The sequence below is a fragment of the Amblyraja radiata genome, chromosome 3 (genome assembly GCF_010909765.2).
Source record: "Amblyraja radiata isolate CabotCenter1 chromosome 3, sAmbRad1.1.pri, whole genome shotgun sequence".
NCBI lineage: Eukaryota > Metazoa > Chordata > Chondrichthyes > Rajiformes > Rajidae > Amblyraja > Amblyraja radiata.
In genome coordinates, this window is record NC_045958.1 from 94,535,125 (window position 1) to 94,550,530 (window position 15,406).

The 15,406-nt window shown below is 46.2% G+C and overlaps 1 protein-coding gene across 1 annotated transcript in view; it reads right to left on the reverse strand.

Annotated features, from left to right (window-relative positions):
• cfap99 (cilia and flagella associated protein 99) overlaps window positions 1-15,406 on the reverse strand; it is a 91,015-nt gene that overhangs the window by 40,509 nt on the left and 35,100 nt on the right. The window contains exon 8 of the mRNA XM_033018382.1: window positions 1,185-1,253. Within this exon, the coding sequence (XP_032874273.1) occupies window positions 1,185-1,253 (69 nt within the window). The remainder of the gene's footprint in view (window positions 1-1,184; window positions 1,254-15,406) is intronic.

The following is a 15,406-nucleotide window of genomic DNA, read 5'->3' on the forward strand; positions in this document are numbered from 1 at the left end:
CGTGCAGGTTTGTAGGTTAATTGGCCTCAGTGAATTGCCCGCAGTGTGTAAAGTGGGATAACATAGAACTAGTGTGAACAGGTGATGGATGGTCAGCAGGAATTCGGTGGGCTGAAGGGCCTGATTCCATGCTGTTTCTCTAAAACTAAAACTCTAAAAATAAAACTAAGGTTAATTCAGAATCAGAATCAGATTTTATTCGCCAAGTATGTTTTGCAACATACGAGGAATTTCACTGGCCAGGTCAGTCATACAATTAAAAGCAACAGACTCAAAAACACATTTTAACATGAACATCCACCACAGTGACTCCTACACATTCCTCACTGTGATGGAAGGCGAAATAAAGTTCAAGTCCTTCCTTTTGTTATTCCTCGGTCGGGGGCCTCAAGCCCCCCGTTGACGGGACGGTCTTGACTCCTAGCTGGCGGCGTTCGGGCCCTCCGCGTCGAGGCGTTCAGCTCCTGCATCGGGGGGTTGTCAGCTCCCCCGCGCCGGGCGATCGAACCTTGCGTCGGGGCTGGTCGAACCTTCTGCGGCGTTGGAGCTTCGCGACTAGCTTCTCCCGAGACTGCCAGCTCTTGATGGTAAAGTCTGCAGGCCACGGTGGAAGCGATCCCAGGCAAGGGATCCACTCTGATGTTAAGTCCATGCCCCGCGGTGGGGCTCACGACAGTCCGAGGAGGCCTCCAGCTCCAGCGATGGTAGGCCGCAGAGCCCGGAGAATGTGATCCGAAAATTGATCACATCTCCGGCAAGGTAGGAACTTGAAAAAAAGTTTCCCCCAAACCCCTCCCCCCACATAAAACAAACCGAAGTACATTAAAACAAACTTTTAACAAACGCTAAAAATAACAAAAAGATGAAAAAATGAACAGACTGCCGGCAGGGCTGCCATCTCCCCGGCGCCCCTGGTGGTCAATTGCTCTGTGTGTTGGCAGTGGATGAGAATGTGGAATAACATAGAACTAGTGTGAATGGGTGATCGATGGTTGACGTGATGGGCTGAAGGGCCTGTTTCCCTGCTGTATCTCTAAACTAAACATTGTATGTCCTCCACAGATACTGCCTGACCCGCTGACTTCCTCTAACATTCGTTTTGTGCCCAACTGCTTTCAGCTTACCTTCATGGCAAAGATGTATATGTTCCACATTATGAACAAAACATATCGAACAATAAGTACCTGTTTGTCAGTGGACTCCTCTGTGATGGCACATCGGAACTGGTCGGTGTTAGCTTCCAGGAGGTGTTCCTAGGAGAGAAGAAAATATCATTCATGATTCATTATCAGAGACATGTAAGTGCTCGGTTTATATTAGTCACCACCATTCTCATCATAAACTGTTCTCCTTGCTCAATGAGGAAGCAAGAGTTGAGTTCTAACCAGCACATAATTCTCAAGCTCCATTTCAAAGTGACAAAAATACGACGGACAAAAGGAGAAATGCAATACCTCTGCTTTAACAATGAACATAGAACATAGAATTGTCTAGTATAGGAACAGGTCCTTTGGACTTTGGTCCACGACGTCTGTGCCGAACATGAGGGCGGCACAGTGGCGCAGCTGGCAGAGAAGCTACCTCACAACGCCAGAGACCCAGACTCAATCCTAACCTCGGATGCTGTCTGTGCTGAATTTGCATATCTATCTATCTTCTATATCTATATGTATATTACAAAAACTCTCATCTTGCATGTGAGTTTGCATGTTTGTTTGTGATCATGCTTTTCATGATCTGAACTATGCCAAAACGGTACACGATAGCACAACAATTTTTGCACCACCTTACTCACAATTATCTTGTTGTGTAGTGTATCAAGGTTCGTTCAGATTGATGTTATATTTTACGTTATTAACATTTTTTAATTAACAAAACCCCAATTTGAAAATTCTTCCTAGTCCTTACAGCTATGATGTCACAATGGGACTGTAGAATGTTGACAATGTTGCTATCCGAGTACATTGAGTCTTGCTAGCCCTAGCATATGCAATTTCATTAAAAAAAAGTTTAAAATGAGGGAGGGCGAATAAGGCAATTTATTTTTAAAGTTTAAAATGAGGGAGGGTGAATAAGGCGAAATGAGCAGCCCCTGCGCAGTTGGGGGCTATGGGTGAGTGGTGGAATTTTGCTTTGGGGTAGGGGTTCCTTTGGGGAGACGGGTGAGTGGTGGAATATTGCCTTGAGGAACGGGTTGCGTTGGAGGACCAGGCCTCTCGTGTGACAGGGGCCCAACGGGTCCCACTTGTTCTAGGATATAACTAAAACTCTCATCTTGTATATATGTATGTATGTATATTTGTTTGTATGTTTACTTGTTCCCTAAATGCCCGAGCGACAGCTAAAATGGTACAAGATAGTGCAACAATTTTTGGCCCACCTTACTCACCATTCGCCTGGGGTGTGCAGAAGCAAGTTTCGTTCAATTTTACAAAGTATTTCCCTTTATAAACTTTAATTAACTTTCTAACCCCCGGGCCCGCTGCGCTCCCACTTACCGGCCCCGACAGCCGCGCCTGCGCAGTTGCCGGGCCACCTATGGGGGTTGCTGGGCCCGCCGCCATTTTGAAATCACCATCTTGACTCGTGTCACAATGGGGTTCTCTGGCATCACAGCGGGGACCCGTCAGCTGCGCCTGCACAGTTGAGGAAGTATTGCCGGGCCTGGATCTATTGCGTTGGGGGAGGGGGATCCAACGGGTCCACGCTTGGTCTAGTAATTCAGTAAAAATCTTACAGGGCACAATCATACTTAAATACAAGAATAAGAAGAGTAGATTACACTGTGCACAAGTTTTGCCACATTTCCAGCACCATATTGTACCCTTAAAGTACAACGTTATTAAAAATGTAGAATCTTTACTTGGCCATAAATTCACTATCTTGTTCCAATTTCCTTCCCATATCCCCTGATTTATGCTTGGACTATGAGCCAAGTCCTGGACTCCCCACCATCAGATCTTACTTCCTGCACCTACTCTATCCAGTAATACTAATAGTTTTGAAGGTTTCTATGAGACTTGCTTATGTAATAAAACAGAGCAGTTGATATTCCTATCTTCAGAGAAGTACAGGAAGAAGCAGACCATCATAGATGGATGACATCCCTCAACCCAAAACCAGCAAAAGCAAAACAAGGGGCGGCGCAGTGGCCCAGAGGTAGAGTTGCTACCTTACAATGCGAGAGACCTGGGTTCAATCCTGACCAAGGGTGCTGTCTGTATTGAGTTTGTACGTTCTCCCCGTGACCGCGTGAGTTTTCTTCGGGTGCTCAGGTTTGCCCCCACACTCCAAAGACGTACAGGTTTGTAGGTTAATTAGCTTTGGTAAGTTTAAAAAATTAATCCTTAGTGTCTGTAGGTAAGTGTACAGGGTGATCACTGGTCGGCGTGAACTCGGTGGGCCGAAGGGCCTATTTCGCGCTGTATCTCTAAATTCTAAAGTTTAAAGTCAAAGTCAATGACAGAGGTGGCAAGACTAACAGATGTGGCTGGAATCCAATGTTTCTCTCGAGTTAAAAAAAGATAGACACAAAAAGCTGGAGTAACTCAGTGGGACAGGCAGCATCTCTGGAGAGAAGGAATGGTGACGTTTCAGGTCAACACTCTTCTTTTTGCGTCTATCTTTGGTTTAAACCAGTATCTGCAGTTCCTTCCTACACGTTTCTATAGAGTTAACAGCTATTTCATCAAATTACTGAGTGCGATGTGTGAACTATTGTGCGGCACGGTGGCGCAGCTGTAGAGTTGCTGCCTTACAGTGCTGGCAGCGCCGGAGACCCGGGTTCCATCCCGACTAGGGGGGCTGTCTGTATGGAGTTTGTTCATTCTCCCCGTGACCTGCATGTGTTTTATCCGAGATCTTCGGTTTCCTCCAACACTCCAAAGACGTACAGGTATGTAGGTTAATTGGTTTGGGGTATGCGTAAATTGTGTGTAGGATAGTGTTAATGTGTGGGGATCGCTGGTCAGTGCAGACTAGGTGGAAGGACCTGTTTCCTCACTGTATCTCTAAACTAAACTAAACTAAACTGTTGTGACAACCTGACGGGGCAAGATGGTGAATGGTGTTGAATAGGGATCCATGAAAAAAGAGATTGGAGAGAGAGCTGACACGACAGCAGATGTTTCAGAAAAAGATCTGAGAGCAGCTGCCATGAATGACCAACCGTGTAATCAAGTAGAATTGTGACAGACAATCCCTCCCACCGTCAAATGATTACGATGGAGAATCTCCACCAAACCCCATAAAGGCTGTAAGGACCAAGACTGCAGGAAATTACAGAGAGTTATAGATGGAGCCAGGTCCGTCACATAGACCAGACTCCCCACCATCACACCTAAAAAGGTGTAACGCATATATTTTTCTGCAGGAAAGACAAATTCCATGCAAAACTAAACTAAATGAAAATGCATCCTAAAATGACAAGAATAGGATCATCTTTTAGCTGCTCGCTTATCAGACCTACCCTACTAAAAGGTTTAGGCATTTGCAGGCAGTGTAATGGGATCATTAACCTCTGACTGATCACAAGACAGCTATTAGTGTGTTTAGGGCTGAAAATATTACATTCGGAGACCCTCTTTTAATGACCAGATTATAATGTCTGCTTCACTTCCCTTGGAGACATTAGGGGCACATAAATCCAGTAAGTAAAAGGTTGGGTTTTATTTAGTTGTATCTGGATATGTAACAAAACAGGGAAACTAATATTGTAATTAAATACCATGACCAAAATTACTGTAGTCTTAATACATAGAACGTAGAACAGTGCAGCACAATGTCTGTGCTGAACATGATGCCAAGACTAACCCTTATCTGCCTGCACATAATTAATATCTCTCTAACTTTTCCCTGCTCCATTCTGGTACCCACCTGCGTCAAGAAGAAAAATAAAAGCAAGATCTCATGTCTTAATGACTGTGTCCAGTGGCCCTTGACATCCACTAACATGAAGTGCTGTGAGAGGCTGGTTTTGACACGCATTAACTCCAGCCTACTAAGCAACCTTTAAGTGCTGTACAGTAAACACGGGGTTACTGTACGGCACAGGAACAGGCCCTTTGACCCTCAATGTCAATGCCAAACGTTGAGACTCACCCTTATCTGCTTACACATAATCCATATCCCTCAATTTCCTGCATATAACATGTGCTTCTTACATGTCACTATCATACCTCCAACCCTGGCAGCACGTTCCAGGCACCCACCACTCTCTGCTTAAAAAATAAATTGCCCCAGACATAAGTCAGACTATCTACCTCATTCGAGACCTCCAGACTACCTTTAATCAGACATTACATGTACTGTCCCTGCCTGCTTCAAAGTCTCCACTATTGTCCCTGTACCCAAAAAGGCAAGGATTACTTGTCTTAATGACTACAGGCCTGTCGCACTGACCTCTGCAGTCATGAAGACAATTGAAAGGCTTGTGCTGGCCAAGCTGAAAAATATCACTTGGCAAAATGCTGGATCCTATGCAGTTTGCATATCGGGCCAATAGATCTGTGAATGATGCAGTCAACCTGGGCCTGCACTTCATGTTACAGCACCTAGACCGCCAGGGGACCTATGCGAGGATCCTGTTTGTTGATTTTAGCTCTGCATTCAACACCATTGTGCCAGAGCTACTACACTCCAAACTTTCCGAGTTGACTGTGCCTGCACCCCTCTGTCGGTGGATCACCAGCTTCCTGACGGACAGGAAACAGCATGTGAGGCTAAAAAACCATTGATGAACTGTACACTGCAAGAGCCAGGAAGCAAGCAGGCAAGATCATCTCTGACCCTTCTCACTCTGGCCACAAACTCTTTGAATCACTTCCCTCTGGAAGGTGACTCCAGACTGTCAAAGCTGCCACAGCCAGACATAAAAACAGTTTTTATCCACGAGTAGTTGCTCTACTCAACAGCCAAAAATCTGTAGCCTCCCTTTGATCTGGTATTTTGTTGGTTCACATGCTTGATCAATGGTGCTTTATCATTAATGTTTTATTATTATTAATGTTTAGTGTTTTCTGAGTCGTTCGTAACTGTCACTGTATGTCATGTTGTTACTTGTGGGCGGAGCACCAAGACAAATTCCTTGTATGTGAATACTTGGCCAATAAACGTACTTACTTACTTACTTACTTACTTACTTACTTACTTACTTACTTACTTACTTACTTACTTACTTACTTACTGGACTTTATCCTGCACAAAACTTTATTCCATTTATCCTGTACCTGCACACTTTGGGCGGCTTAATTGTAATCATGTAGTGTGTTTCCGCTGACTGGTTAGCGTGAAACACTGTACCTCAGTACACACGACAATAAACTAAACTAAACCAAATAAATGACAATTGCAGTTCTACCATTTTGCAGATTATCTTGTGCATTGGCGATGACAGAAAAAATGTACTGAATGGAGCAATTTGGAAAGATTGCAGCATCCTGTCACAAGATTGCCCTTGTAATTTAAAGTTATACTTGTGTAAAATTGGATTTGGCTGTTTGGAACTGATCACAGGCCTCTGCCAGACAACTTAGACTTAATGAGAATGTTACTTCAGATTTGCTGGAGAGATGTAACTGGTAAGGTGTGAAGCACGCATTGACGAAGAACTCAGAGCCAGTAATGTGCGACGTGATTCTTCAGATCCTGCAGTCTCGCGAATATGCGCTTTAGTTGGCTGAATATTCATCTATCAGAGGCATGTGTAAGAAGCCAAAGAACGAGGTGAATGTGATCTTCAATCTTACTGTGTAAGGCTCTGTGACGGAGCTGGCTTATCCCATGCATGCTTCATCAGAGCACTGTCTGTCACTGCAGACGGATCCACAACAGTGCCTGCAGTCGGCAAGAATGAGGGTAATCGGACTGTTTCTGCTGTAATAAAGACGATTAAGATGCGATTGAATAGCTGGGAGTATTGGTGGAGGATCTTTAACAATGAAAGATTGTGACTGAGCAGAGAGAATTAAGATGGTGAATGATGGTGGTATGTTGAATAGGATAACACATGGAAACTAAATGTGAGATGTGGAGGGTAGAGTGGAGGAAAATATTCTTTACAGCTTGTGCCTTGTGACATCTTTCCACAACAAACCTGTCAAATGTGTGACATCTTTCCACGACAAACCTGTCAAACAAACAGCATCTAGTTCTGAACCTGGAGAGTTATGACACCTTCAAGCTGTGTTTGAAGATGAGACCATTTAATGGGGAAAATTAGATGAAGAGAATGAGCGGAAGGTGGTGGTGCAGCAATTCAATTACCGGGTAGGTAATTCAAAGGCCTAGATTTAATGGAAGTTGTGAAATTTGCATTTAAGGAGTGGCACGGTGGCCCAGGTGGTAGAGTTGCTGCCTCACGACACCGGAGACCTGGATTTGTTCCAGACTTCAGGTGTTGTCTGTGTGGAGTTTGTACATTCTCCCTTTGACTGTGTGGGTTTCCGTTGGGTGCTCCAGTTTCATCGAATAAAACGTAGAACAGTACCACACAGGAATGTGCCCTCGGCCTACAATGTTTGTGCAGAACATGATGCCAAGTCAAAGGGATCTCATCTGCCTGTACATGATCCACATATCCCTCTATTTCCTGCATCTCCACGAGCTTAACTAAAAGCCTCTGAAACGCCACTATCATATCTGCCGACACCACCATCTCTGGCAATATGTTCCAGACCCCCAGTGCTCTCTGTGTAAAAAACATATCCCGCTCATCTCAATTAAACTTTCCCCCTCTCACCTTATAGCTATGCCCTCTAGTGTTGACATTTCCTTCCCGGGAAAAACGTTCTGACCGTCTACCCTATTTAGAGATACAGCCTCTCATCATTTTATATACTTCTGTCATCTCCCCTCAACCTCCGACTCAGAGAAAACAATCCAAGTCTATCCAACTTCTTTCTCTATCTGAAACCTATATCCCGCTCTATCTTCTGACAGCATTCCCACTGTCTGCAACTCCTCTAATTTTGATATAATCAGCAAACTTATACACCAACCCATCTGTTGGTCATTTATATCTACCTATATATTTATATATTCCTTCCACATCCCAAAGACATGTATGTTTGTAGATTAATTTACCTCTGTAAATTGCCCCAATTGCATAGGGAGTGGATGAGAAACTGGGATAACATAGAACTAATGTGATGGTCAGCGTGGACTCGGGCCGAAGGACCTGTTACCATGCTGTATCTCTAAATGAAAACAGAGTGGGCATTACTCTGGATAATGGGGATAAGGTGGTTGGTTAATTTTGGGAGACGAAGATAGGGGAGATAGTAGGAACCTTCTTCCAAGAGTGGAAACCCCAAGAATTGGTGGGCTTAGGTTTAAGGTCAGAGAGGGTAAATTTAAAGGTGGAATGCAGGGCAAGTTTTTTTTTTTACACAGAAAGTAACGTGCTGCCAGGTGTGGTGGTGGAGGCAGATATGACAGTGACATGCAAGAAGCGTTTAAATAGACACATGGATATGTAGGGAATGGAGGGATATGGATCATGTACAAGCAGAGCAGTGGAGTTTAACGGCATCATATTCGGCATGGAGAATATGGGCTGAAGGGCCTGTTGCTGTGCTGTACCGTTCTATGTTCTAAATGCCAGCACAGGTTGCTTGGGTTGAACAGGACATTTCCAATTTATAATTTTTATGCAATTCTTTGGAGTGGCAATGTAGTACCCAGATTGATAAACAGTATCTAATTAATCATTACACAGCCATCTGCGCTCTTCATAAATTAACACTCCAGCCAGACATGAACAGCAACACTTGCTGCTTATCATGCCCACTTGGAGCAGGCTTTCTGTAGAAGGAGCAGTTGGTGACATTAACGAGAACATGTAACAGTGATTCGCAGGGAACGGCTGCTGCTATAATAGTGCCAAGGTCCAGACCTGTTCTGAATAGGCTCTACTAAATTGTAGACACAAAATGCTGGAGTAATCCAGCAGGTTAGGCAGCATACCTGGAGATCATGGATAGGTTACGTTGCAGGTCGGGAACCTTCCTCAGACTGAGGAAGTGTCCTCACCAGAAACATCACCTATCCATTTGTTGAGAGATGCTGCTTGACCCACTGAGTTACTCCTGCATTTTGTGACTATCTTGGAGAAAAAACAGCATCTGCAGTTCCTTGTTATTACATTTTGTCTGCTAAAATGTACAAACATTGATTTATTTTCTCATTGAGGAACTGGGGCTAAATTTGAAAGAGCTGAAAGAAAAACACAAGTGCTGGAGTAATTCAGCTGGTCAGGCAGCAGCTGTGGAGGAAATGATTAAACGATACTTTGGGTCGGGTCTCTTCCCTCCGCAGATGCTGCCTAACCCGCTGAGTTCCTCCTGTCCGTGTTTTGCTCAAGATTCTAGCATCTACAGTTCCTGGTGTCTCAATTTGAATGAGCTGATCTCACTTCAACATGATCAGGGTTAGGGTTAGGATCGGAGTTTTTTTCTTGTGATGATCTATGGAATGTGGGTCATTAAGGAGAGCCCACGGCTTAAAATCCTCATCATTTTGCATCGATGAATCGAGGCAAACACTTTCTTGAAGTCTATGAAGGTTAGGACGGCCGGCAGGTTGTTATTCTTCACCTCCTCAATGATTCTTCGTAGGGCAAGGATCTGTGTGACCGTGTTCCTCTTCTCTCTGAAGCTGTTCTGATTGTAACGTAGCTTCGGGTCGATAGCAGCCCCAATCTGGTTGAGAATCAAGCGGTTGTAGACCTTGGCCAAGACACATGTCAGGCAGATGCCACGATAGTTGTCAGCCTTGTTCAGGCTCCCAGATTTGGGGGTGGGGATGATGTTGGTTTGTGATCACTGTGTTGGCTTGTGTTTCGTCATTAGCGCTGTGTTGCAGAACCTGAGCATGATGTCGCCGAGCTCAGAGTTTCTCTACACCTCTGGAGGGATGTTATCAGGGACTGGACTCTTCCCTTGCTTCAGCGAGGTCTTCACTTTTCGCAGCTCCTTCACGGTGAAGGGGCCGTCATGAATCTGTACATCCATGAAGACAGTCTTGATCTCCTCATCTTCCTCAGTGGCAGTTGGAGGTGACCCAAGCAGGTCCTTGAACTGGGTGAACCATGTGTTGATTCGGTCCTCTGGAGAGTTCCCGTTGACTTGACCTGACTTGGTCTTCCTGCCACTGATCTCGTTCACGACCCTCCATGCCTCGCTAAACCACTTGCCATTGTTGGCTGCCTCTACTCCCTCTATCATTCTCGCAATCTCCTCCTCCTTCAGTTTATCGTACGCCTCAAAGAGTTGGGATTTGGCCGCCTTCAGGTCCTCCTTGAGCTGTTCCATCCTGCTCCTAGTGTCGGCCTCTTGGCATTCAACAACTATTTCCCATGCTGCAACAACGTCCGTGTGCTCAGAGTTGCAACTTCTCTTCACATGCTTCACTTTGGGTAGACTCTTTATTGCTTCAGAGTTGCTCTCTATGAACCATTCGTAACGAGCCGTAGCATTTTCCCTCGTCTCAGCTCCTCCTCTTTCCTCTTCCTCCTCCTCTTCTTGTTTCTCATTCTCCAGCATTTGGAAGCGGTTAACCACCTCTACTGTGCATTGGGCCTGTAGATCTGGTCGCGAGGAAAACAATTTCCAGTCCATTTTTTCCTTGTGGCCTGTAGACTTAGGCTGCCTCAGGCTTAGCCTCACTCACATTGTCACCACTCGGTGATCCAAGCTCACGGTCTCAAAAATGCTGTACGCTTCAGAGTCCATGACACTGTTGCGCCATTTGCGTCGCACCAGGATGTAATCTAGCTGGCGCTTTTCTTCTTTGCACCAGTCCTGCACCAGTCGCTTCTTGAACATGGTGTTCGTTGCTCGGAGACTATACTCCTGGAGAAAGCTGGCTAGGTGTTGACCATTCTGGTTAGTGTCAAAAGTGTGATAGGTGTAACTAGCATCCTCTTGTCCGAGGCGGGCATTGAAGTCCCCAAGTACAGCCAGTAAACTGTATGCAGGTACTCGCTCCATCGCAACTTGGAGGACAGAGTAGAATTGTTCCACTTCGGCCTCAGGGCTGCTGTTGTGAGGGGAGTAGCATACCATGACAGTGGTGACAGGGTTACCACTAAACTCAGCAATAAAGACTCGAGGACTGACAGAGTGGACACCCTGTAGCGCGCTCCTTGCTCTCCGACTCAATAGCAGACCCACTCCTCCCCTTAGATAAATCTTTATTGTCATTGTACAAGACAATGAAATTCTGTTGGAGCAGTCCTCCAGCTGCACAGGAATATTAGTATAAAAATACGTTTAAAAAAAGAACTATTAAAAAATTAGACTATAAACATACAGGAGTATGGGCGGGTGTGTGAGAGAGAGGGGGGGAATCAGTGTGGGAGGGGGATAGAGTTCAGTAGTGTCACAGCTCTATGGTAGAAGCTGTTTTTCAGTCTTGTCGTGCGGGCGCTCAGTGTCCTGTATCGTCTTCCTGAGGGCAGGAGGGTGAAGAGGCAGTGTCCAGGGTGTGTGCTGTCTCTAATGATGCCCTTGACCCTCCGGATGCAGCGGGTCCGGTAGATGTCCTCCAGTCTGGGGAGCTGGGTGCCAGTGATCCTCTCAGCAGTTTTAATGACGCGTTGGAGAGCTTTCCTGTTCTCTGCGGTGCAGCCAGAGTACCATACTGTGATGCAGTATGTGAGAACTGACTCGATGGCTGACCTGTAGAAGCTCACCAGCAGCTGTTGTGGGAGACGTGCCCTCTTCAAGCACCTCAGGAAGTGAAGCCTTTGAAGTCCTTTCTTGGCCGTCGCCGTGATGTTGACGGTCCAGGTCAGGTCGTGGCTGATGTTGACCCCGAGGTACCTGATGTTCTGCACAGCCTCCACTGTCTCGCCGTTAATGGTGATGGGCTGATGGACGAAGGTCTTCGGTCTCCTCCTGAAGTCCAGGATCATCTCCTTTGTTTTTGCTGCATTGAGGATCAGGTTGTTCTCACGGCTCCAGCTCACAAGGTTCTCTACCTCTGTCCTGTAGGCGGCCTCGTTGTTACTCGTGATCCTGCCTACCACGATGGTGTCATCTGCAAACTTTAATATGGTGTTGGCCTCGTGGGTGGGTTTGCAGTCGAGAGTGTAGAGGGAGAAGAGGAAGGGGCTCAACACACAGCCCTGTGGTGCACCGATGTTCAGGGTGATGCTGGAGGAGACCTGCCTCCCCATGCGCACAGTCTGTGGTCGGCCGGTGAGAAAGTCCAGGACCCAGCTGCTCAGGTGTGTGTTGAGGCCCAGGTGGTCCAGCTTAGTGACTAGTTTATGGGGGGGGATGGTGTTAAAGGCGGAGCTATAATCTATGAATAGCATCCGCACATAACTGTCCCGCTGGTCAAGGTGTGTCAGGGTGGAGTGGAGGGCCAGTGACACTGCATCCTCCGTCGACCTGTTTGCCCTATAGGCAAATTGGTGGTGGTCTAAGGAGGGGGGGATGCTGTTCTTCAAGTGTCCCAGTACCAGACGTTCGAAGCACTTCATCACCACCGGTGTCAGCGCCACTGGCCGATAGTCGTTGAGGGACCTGATGGCTGATTGTTTTGGCACAGGGATGATTGTGGCTGTCTTGAGGCATGTGGGGACGGAGGCCTGCAGCAGGGAGGTGTTAAACAGGTCCGTGAGCACCGCAGTCAGCTCCCCTGCGCAGTGCTTCAGAACCCGCCCTGGTACTCCGTCAGGTCCGGTGGCCTTGTTGGGGTTGATGTGCTGCAGGGTCCGTCTCACGTCCCTGAGCAGAGTTGCTTACAGAACCTCTCCACGGTATCCCTCCTCGTCTCGAGAGCCATTGAGGATATGCACTTGGGCACCACGGCCAAGGTTGTCACCCCGGATGGCAAGAGCAAAGTGTTCGAGATCCTCGCGGGGGTCTTACAGGGAGACACGCTGGCACCCTTTCTCTTTGTCATTGTCCTTGATTATGCCATGAGGCAGGCGCTCAAGCAACCTCGGCTCTACAATTGATCTACGAGGCGCTCAAGGGACCTCGGCTCTACAATCACCCCAAGACGTTCGAGAAAATCGGGCCAGTCAACTTGTCAGACCTCGACTTCACTGATGACATCGTCCTGCTGTCAGACCAGATTAGGGAAGCACAGGAGCTGCTCGGCAGGGTCGAAATGGAGTGCGAGAAAGTGGGCCTCCACCTCAATGCCAAGAAGACCGAGTACATGGCGTACAACATTGGTGACCATGAGCCTCTCAAGACCAGTGGCGGTGCATCTCTCAAGAAAGTGGAGGACTTCAAGTACCTGGGAACGAGGATGCAGAGCTCGGAGAATGACATCAAGGTCTGGAAAGCGCTTGCATGAAAATCTGTCAATAACATGGGGAAAATCTGGACGTCTCGGATGTCTAAAAGTCTCAAACTGAGATTCTTCCATGCAACTGTAGAGACCATATTATTGAATGGGTGTGAGGCATGGACTCCCACTCGAGCACTGTCCAAGTCTCTCAATGGTACCTACTCCCGAATGCTCAGAAAAGTTCAAAATGTCATTTGAAGAGACCACATCACCAACGCCCAGCTCTATGGGAAGATTCCAGCTCTGACCGAGAAGATCAGGTCGAGAAGGATGAGGCTCGCTGGTCACTGCCACCGCCACCCAGTAATGCCAGCAAACAAGGTTGTGCTGTGGGAACCCACCCATGGAAGACGTGACCCGAGACGGCCAATAAAGACGATGCTGTAGACGTTGATGGAAGACGCATGTGTAGAGACAAAAGAGGAACGTGCCAGCTGCAAGGAGGACCGAGATGTGTGGTGCGTTCATCACCGTGCCCATCGGAAACCAGCACCACTGCATCACTCAGGTTTTCAACGATAATATCTAATATCAATCCGTGGCTTATTGCTCTCACTGCATTGTGGAAGGAAGGTGGTAATGAACTGCTTTTGTGAGCCACTGCTCTCCTTGTGGTGAAGGGAAATAGGAAAGATTTAGAGAGATATGGGATTGTCATGTACCAATGGAGAGGACATCATGTTTGGTATGGACAAGTTGGGCCGATGGGCTTATTTCCGTTCTGTATGACTCTACAAAGAAGATTTTATAATTTAGAACCCATCGACAATGAAAGATTACAAATGCATTTACCAATTCAAGAAGGTGTAATATGGAGGGGAACTTGCTGGTTTACATATTGTCACATGTATGGTGAAAAGGTTTGTTTTGCATGCTATCCAAACAAGTCAGATATAACCTTCATGCTGCAATCAAGTCAAATTCAAGAATAATAGATAGAATAAAGGGGAAGATAGATAATGCAGAATATAGTTCTCGCCGTTGTAGTGCATCGGTTTCATAGACAAAGTTCAATTTCCACAATGGGGTAGAGGTGGAACAGACAAGATACAGATTGCTTATGGAAGGACCATTCAGAATCCTGATAACAGAAGGGAAGAACTGTTCCTCAGTTTGGTGGTGCATTCTTTCAAGCATCTGAACCTTCTGCCGGATGGGGCAGGGAGAAGGAGGAGTGACCAGGGTGGGACAAGTCTATGATCATGTTGGCTGCATTTCCGAGGCAGTGTGAAATGTAGATGGAGTCAGCGGTGGGAAAACTGGTCTGTGCAATGTTGGTAGCAGTCAGATGTTTGTGGGTGCTGCTGAGCAATACGATATTGTGTTCCATCATTTTATAGATGGAGCATTGCAGTATAAAGAGAGAGAAGATTCAGGGTGGAATGATTTGTGTGCCATGTATGCAGACTGTTTTGTCCTGGATGATGTCTAGCTTCTTGAAGGGTGTTGGAACTACATTTATCCAAATAATATTGTGTCAAGCTCCTTTGTGGAAAGGCTTTGGGAGTCAAAAGGTGGTCCATGATCACAGGATATCCAGCCTCCGAACTGCTCTTGTACCCGTGCAGTATTTATGTGGATACTGGTCAATGTGATTCCAAACATGTTGATGTTGTTGAATCTCAAGGAGGAGTGTTGCTCCCTTGCTGAAGATGGTTACTTATCTTGAACAGAGCTTAAAATCCATTTTGCACAATGTAAGCATTAAAATGTCAGGAAAATTAATTCACATGTCAACATCAGAGTATAATTTCTGTACCAGGGACCAACCAGCATTGAGTGTTAAAGCACATTAAAGAAGACTGTAATTTTAATACCACATAGATCTGCAGAATTCCGGAAAATTATTTGGAAAACATGATATATGTCTTTATTTTTATCCTCGGTTTTAACTTGTTTGCTGTATGATTTGTTATTGCTGTTTATACTCTCCATGTCTCTCTTTGTCAGCAGCGGGAGCAGAAGGGACATCCTTCCTCAGTCTTCTTCGTTCCAAGGAAAACAAACTCATCAATAGGGCGTAGTCATACAACGTGGAAACAGGCCCTTCAGCCCAACTCGCCCATGACGACCTTCCTGCCCCATCAACACGTACCTC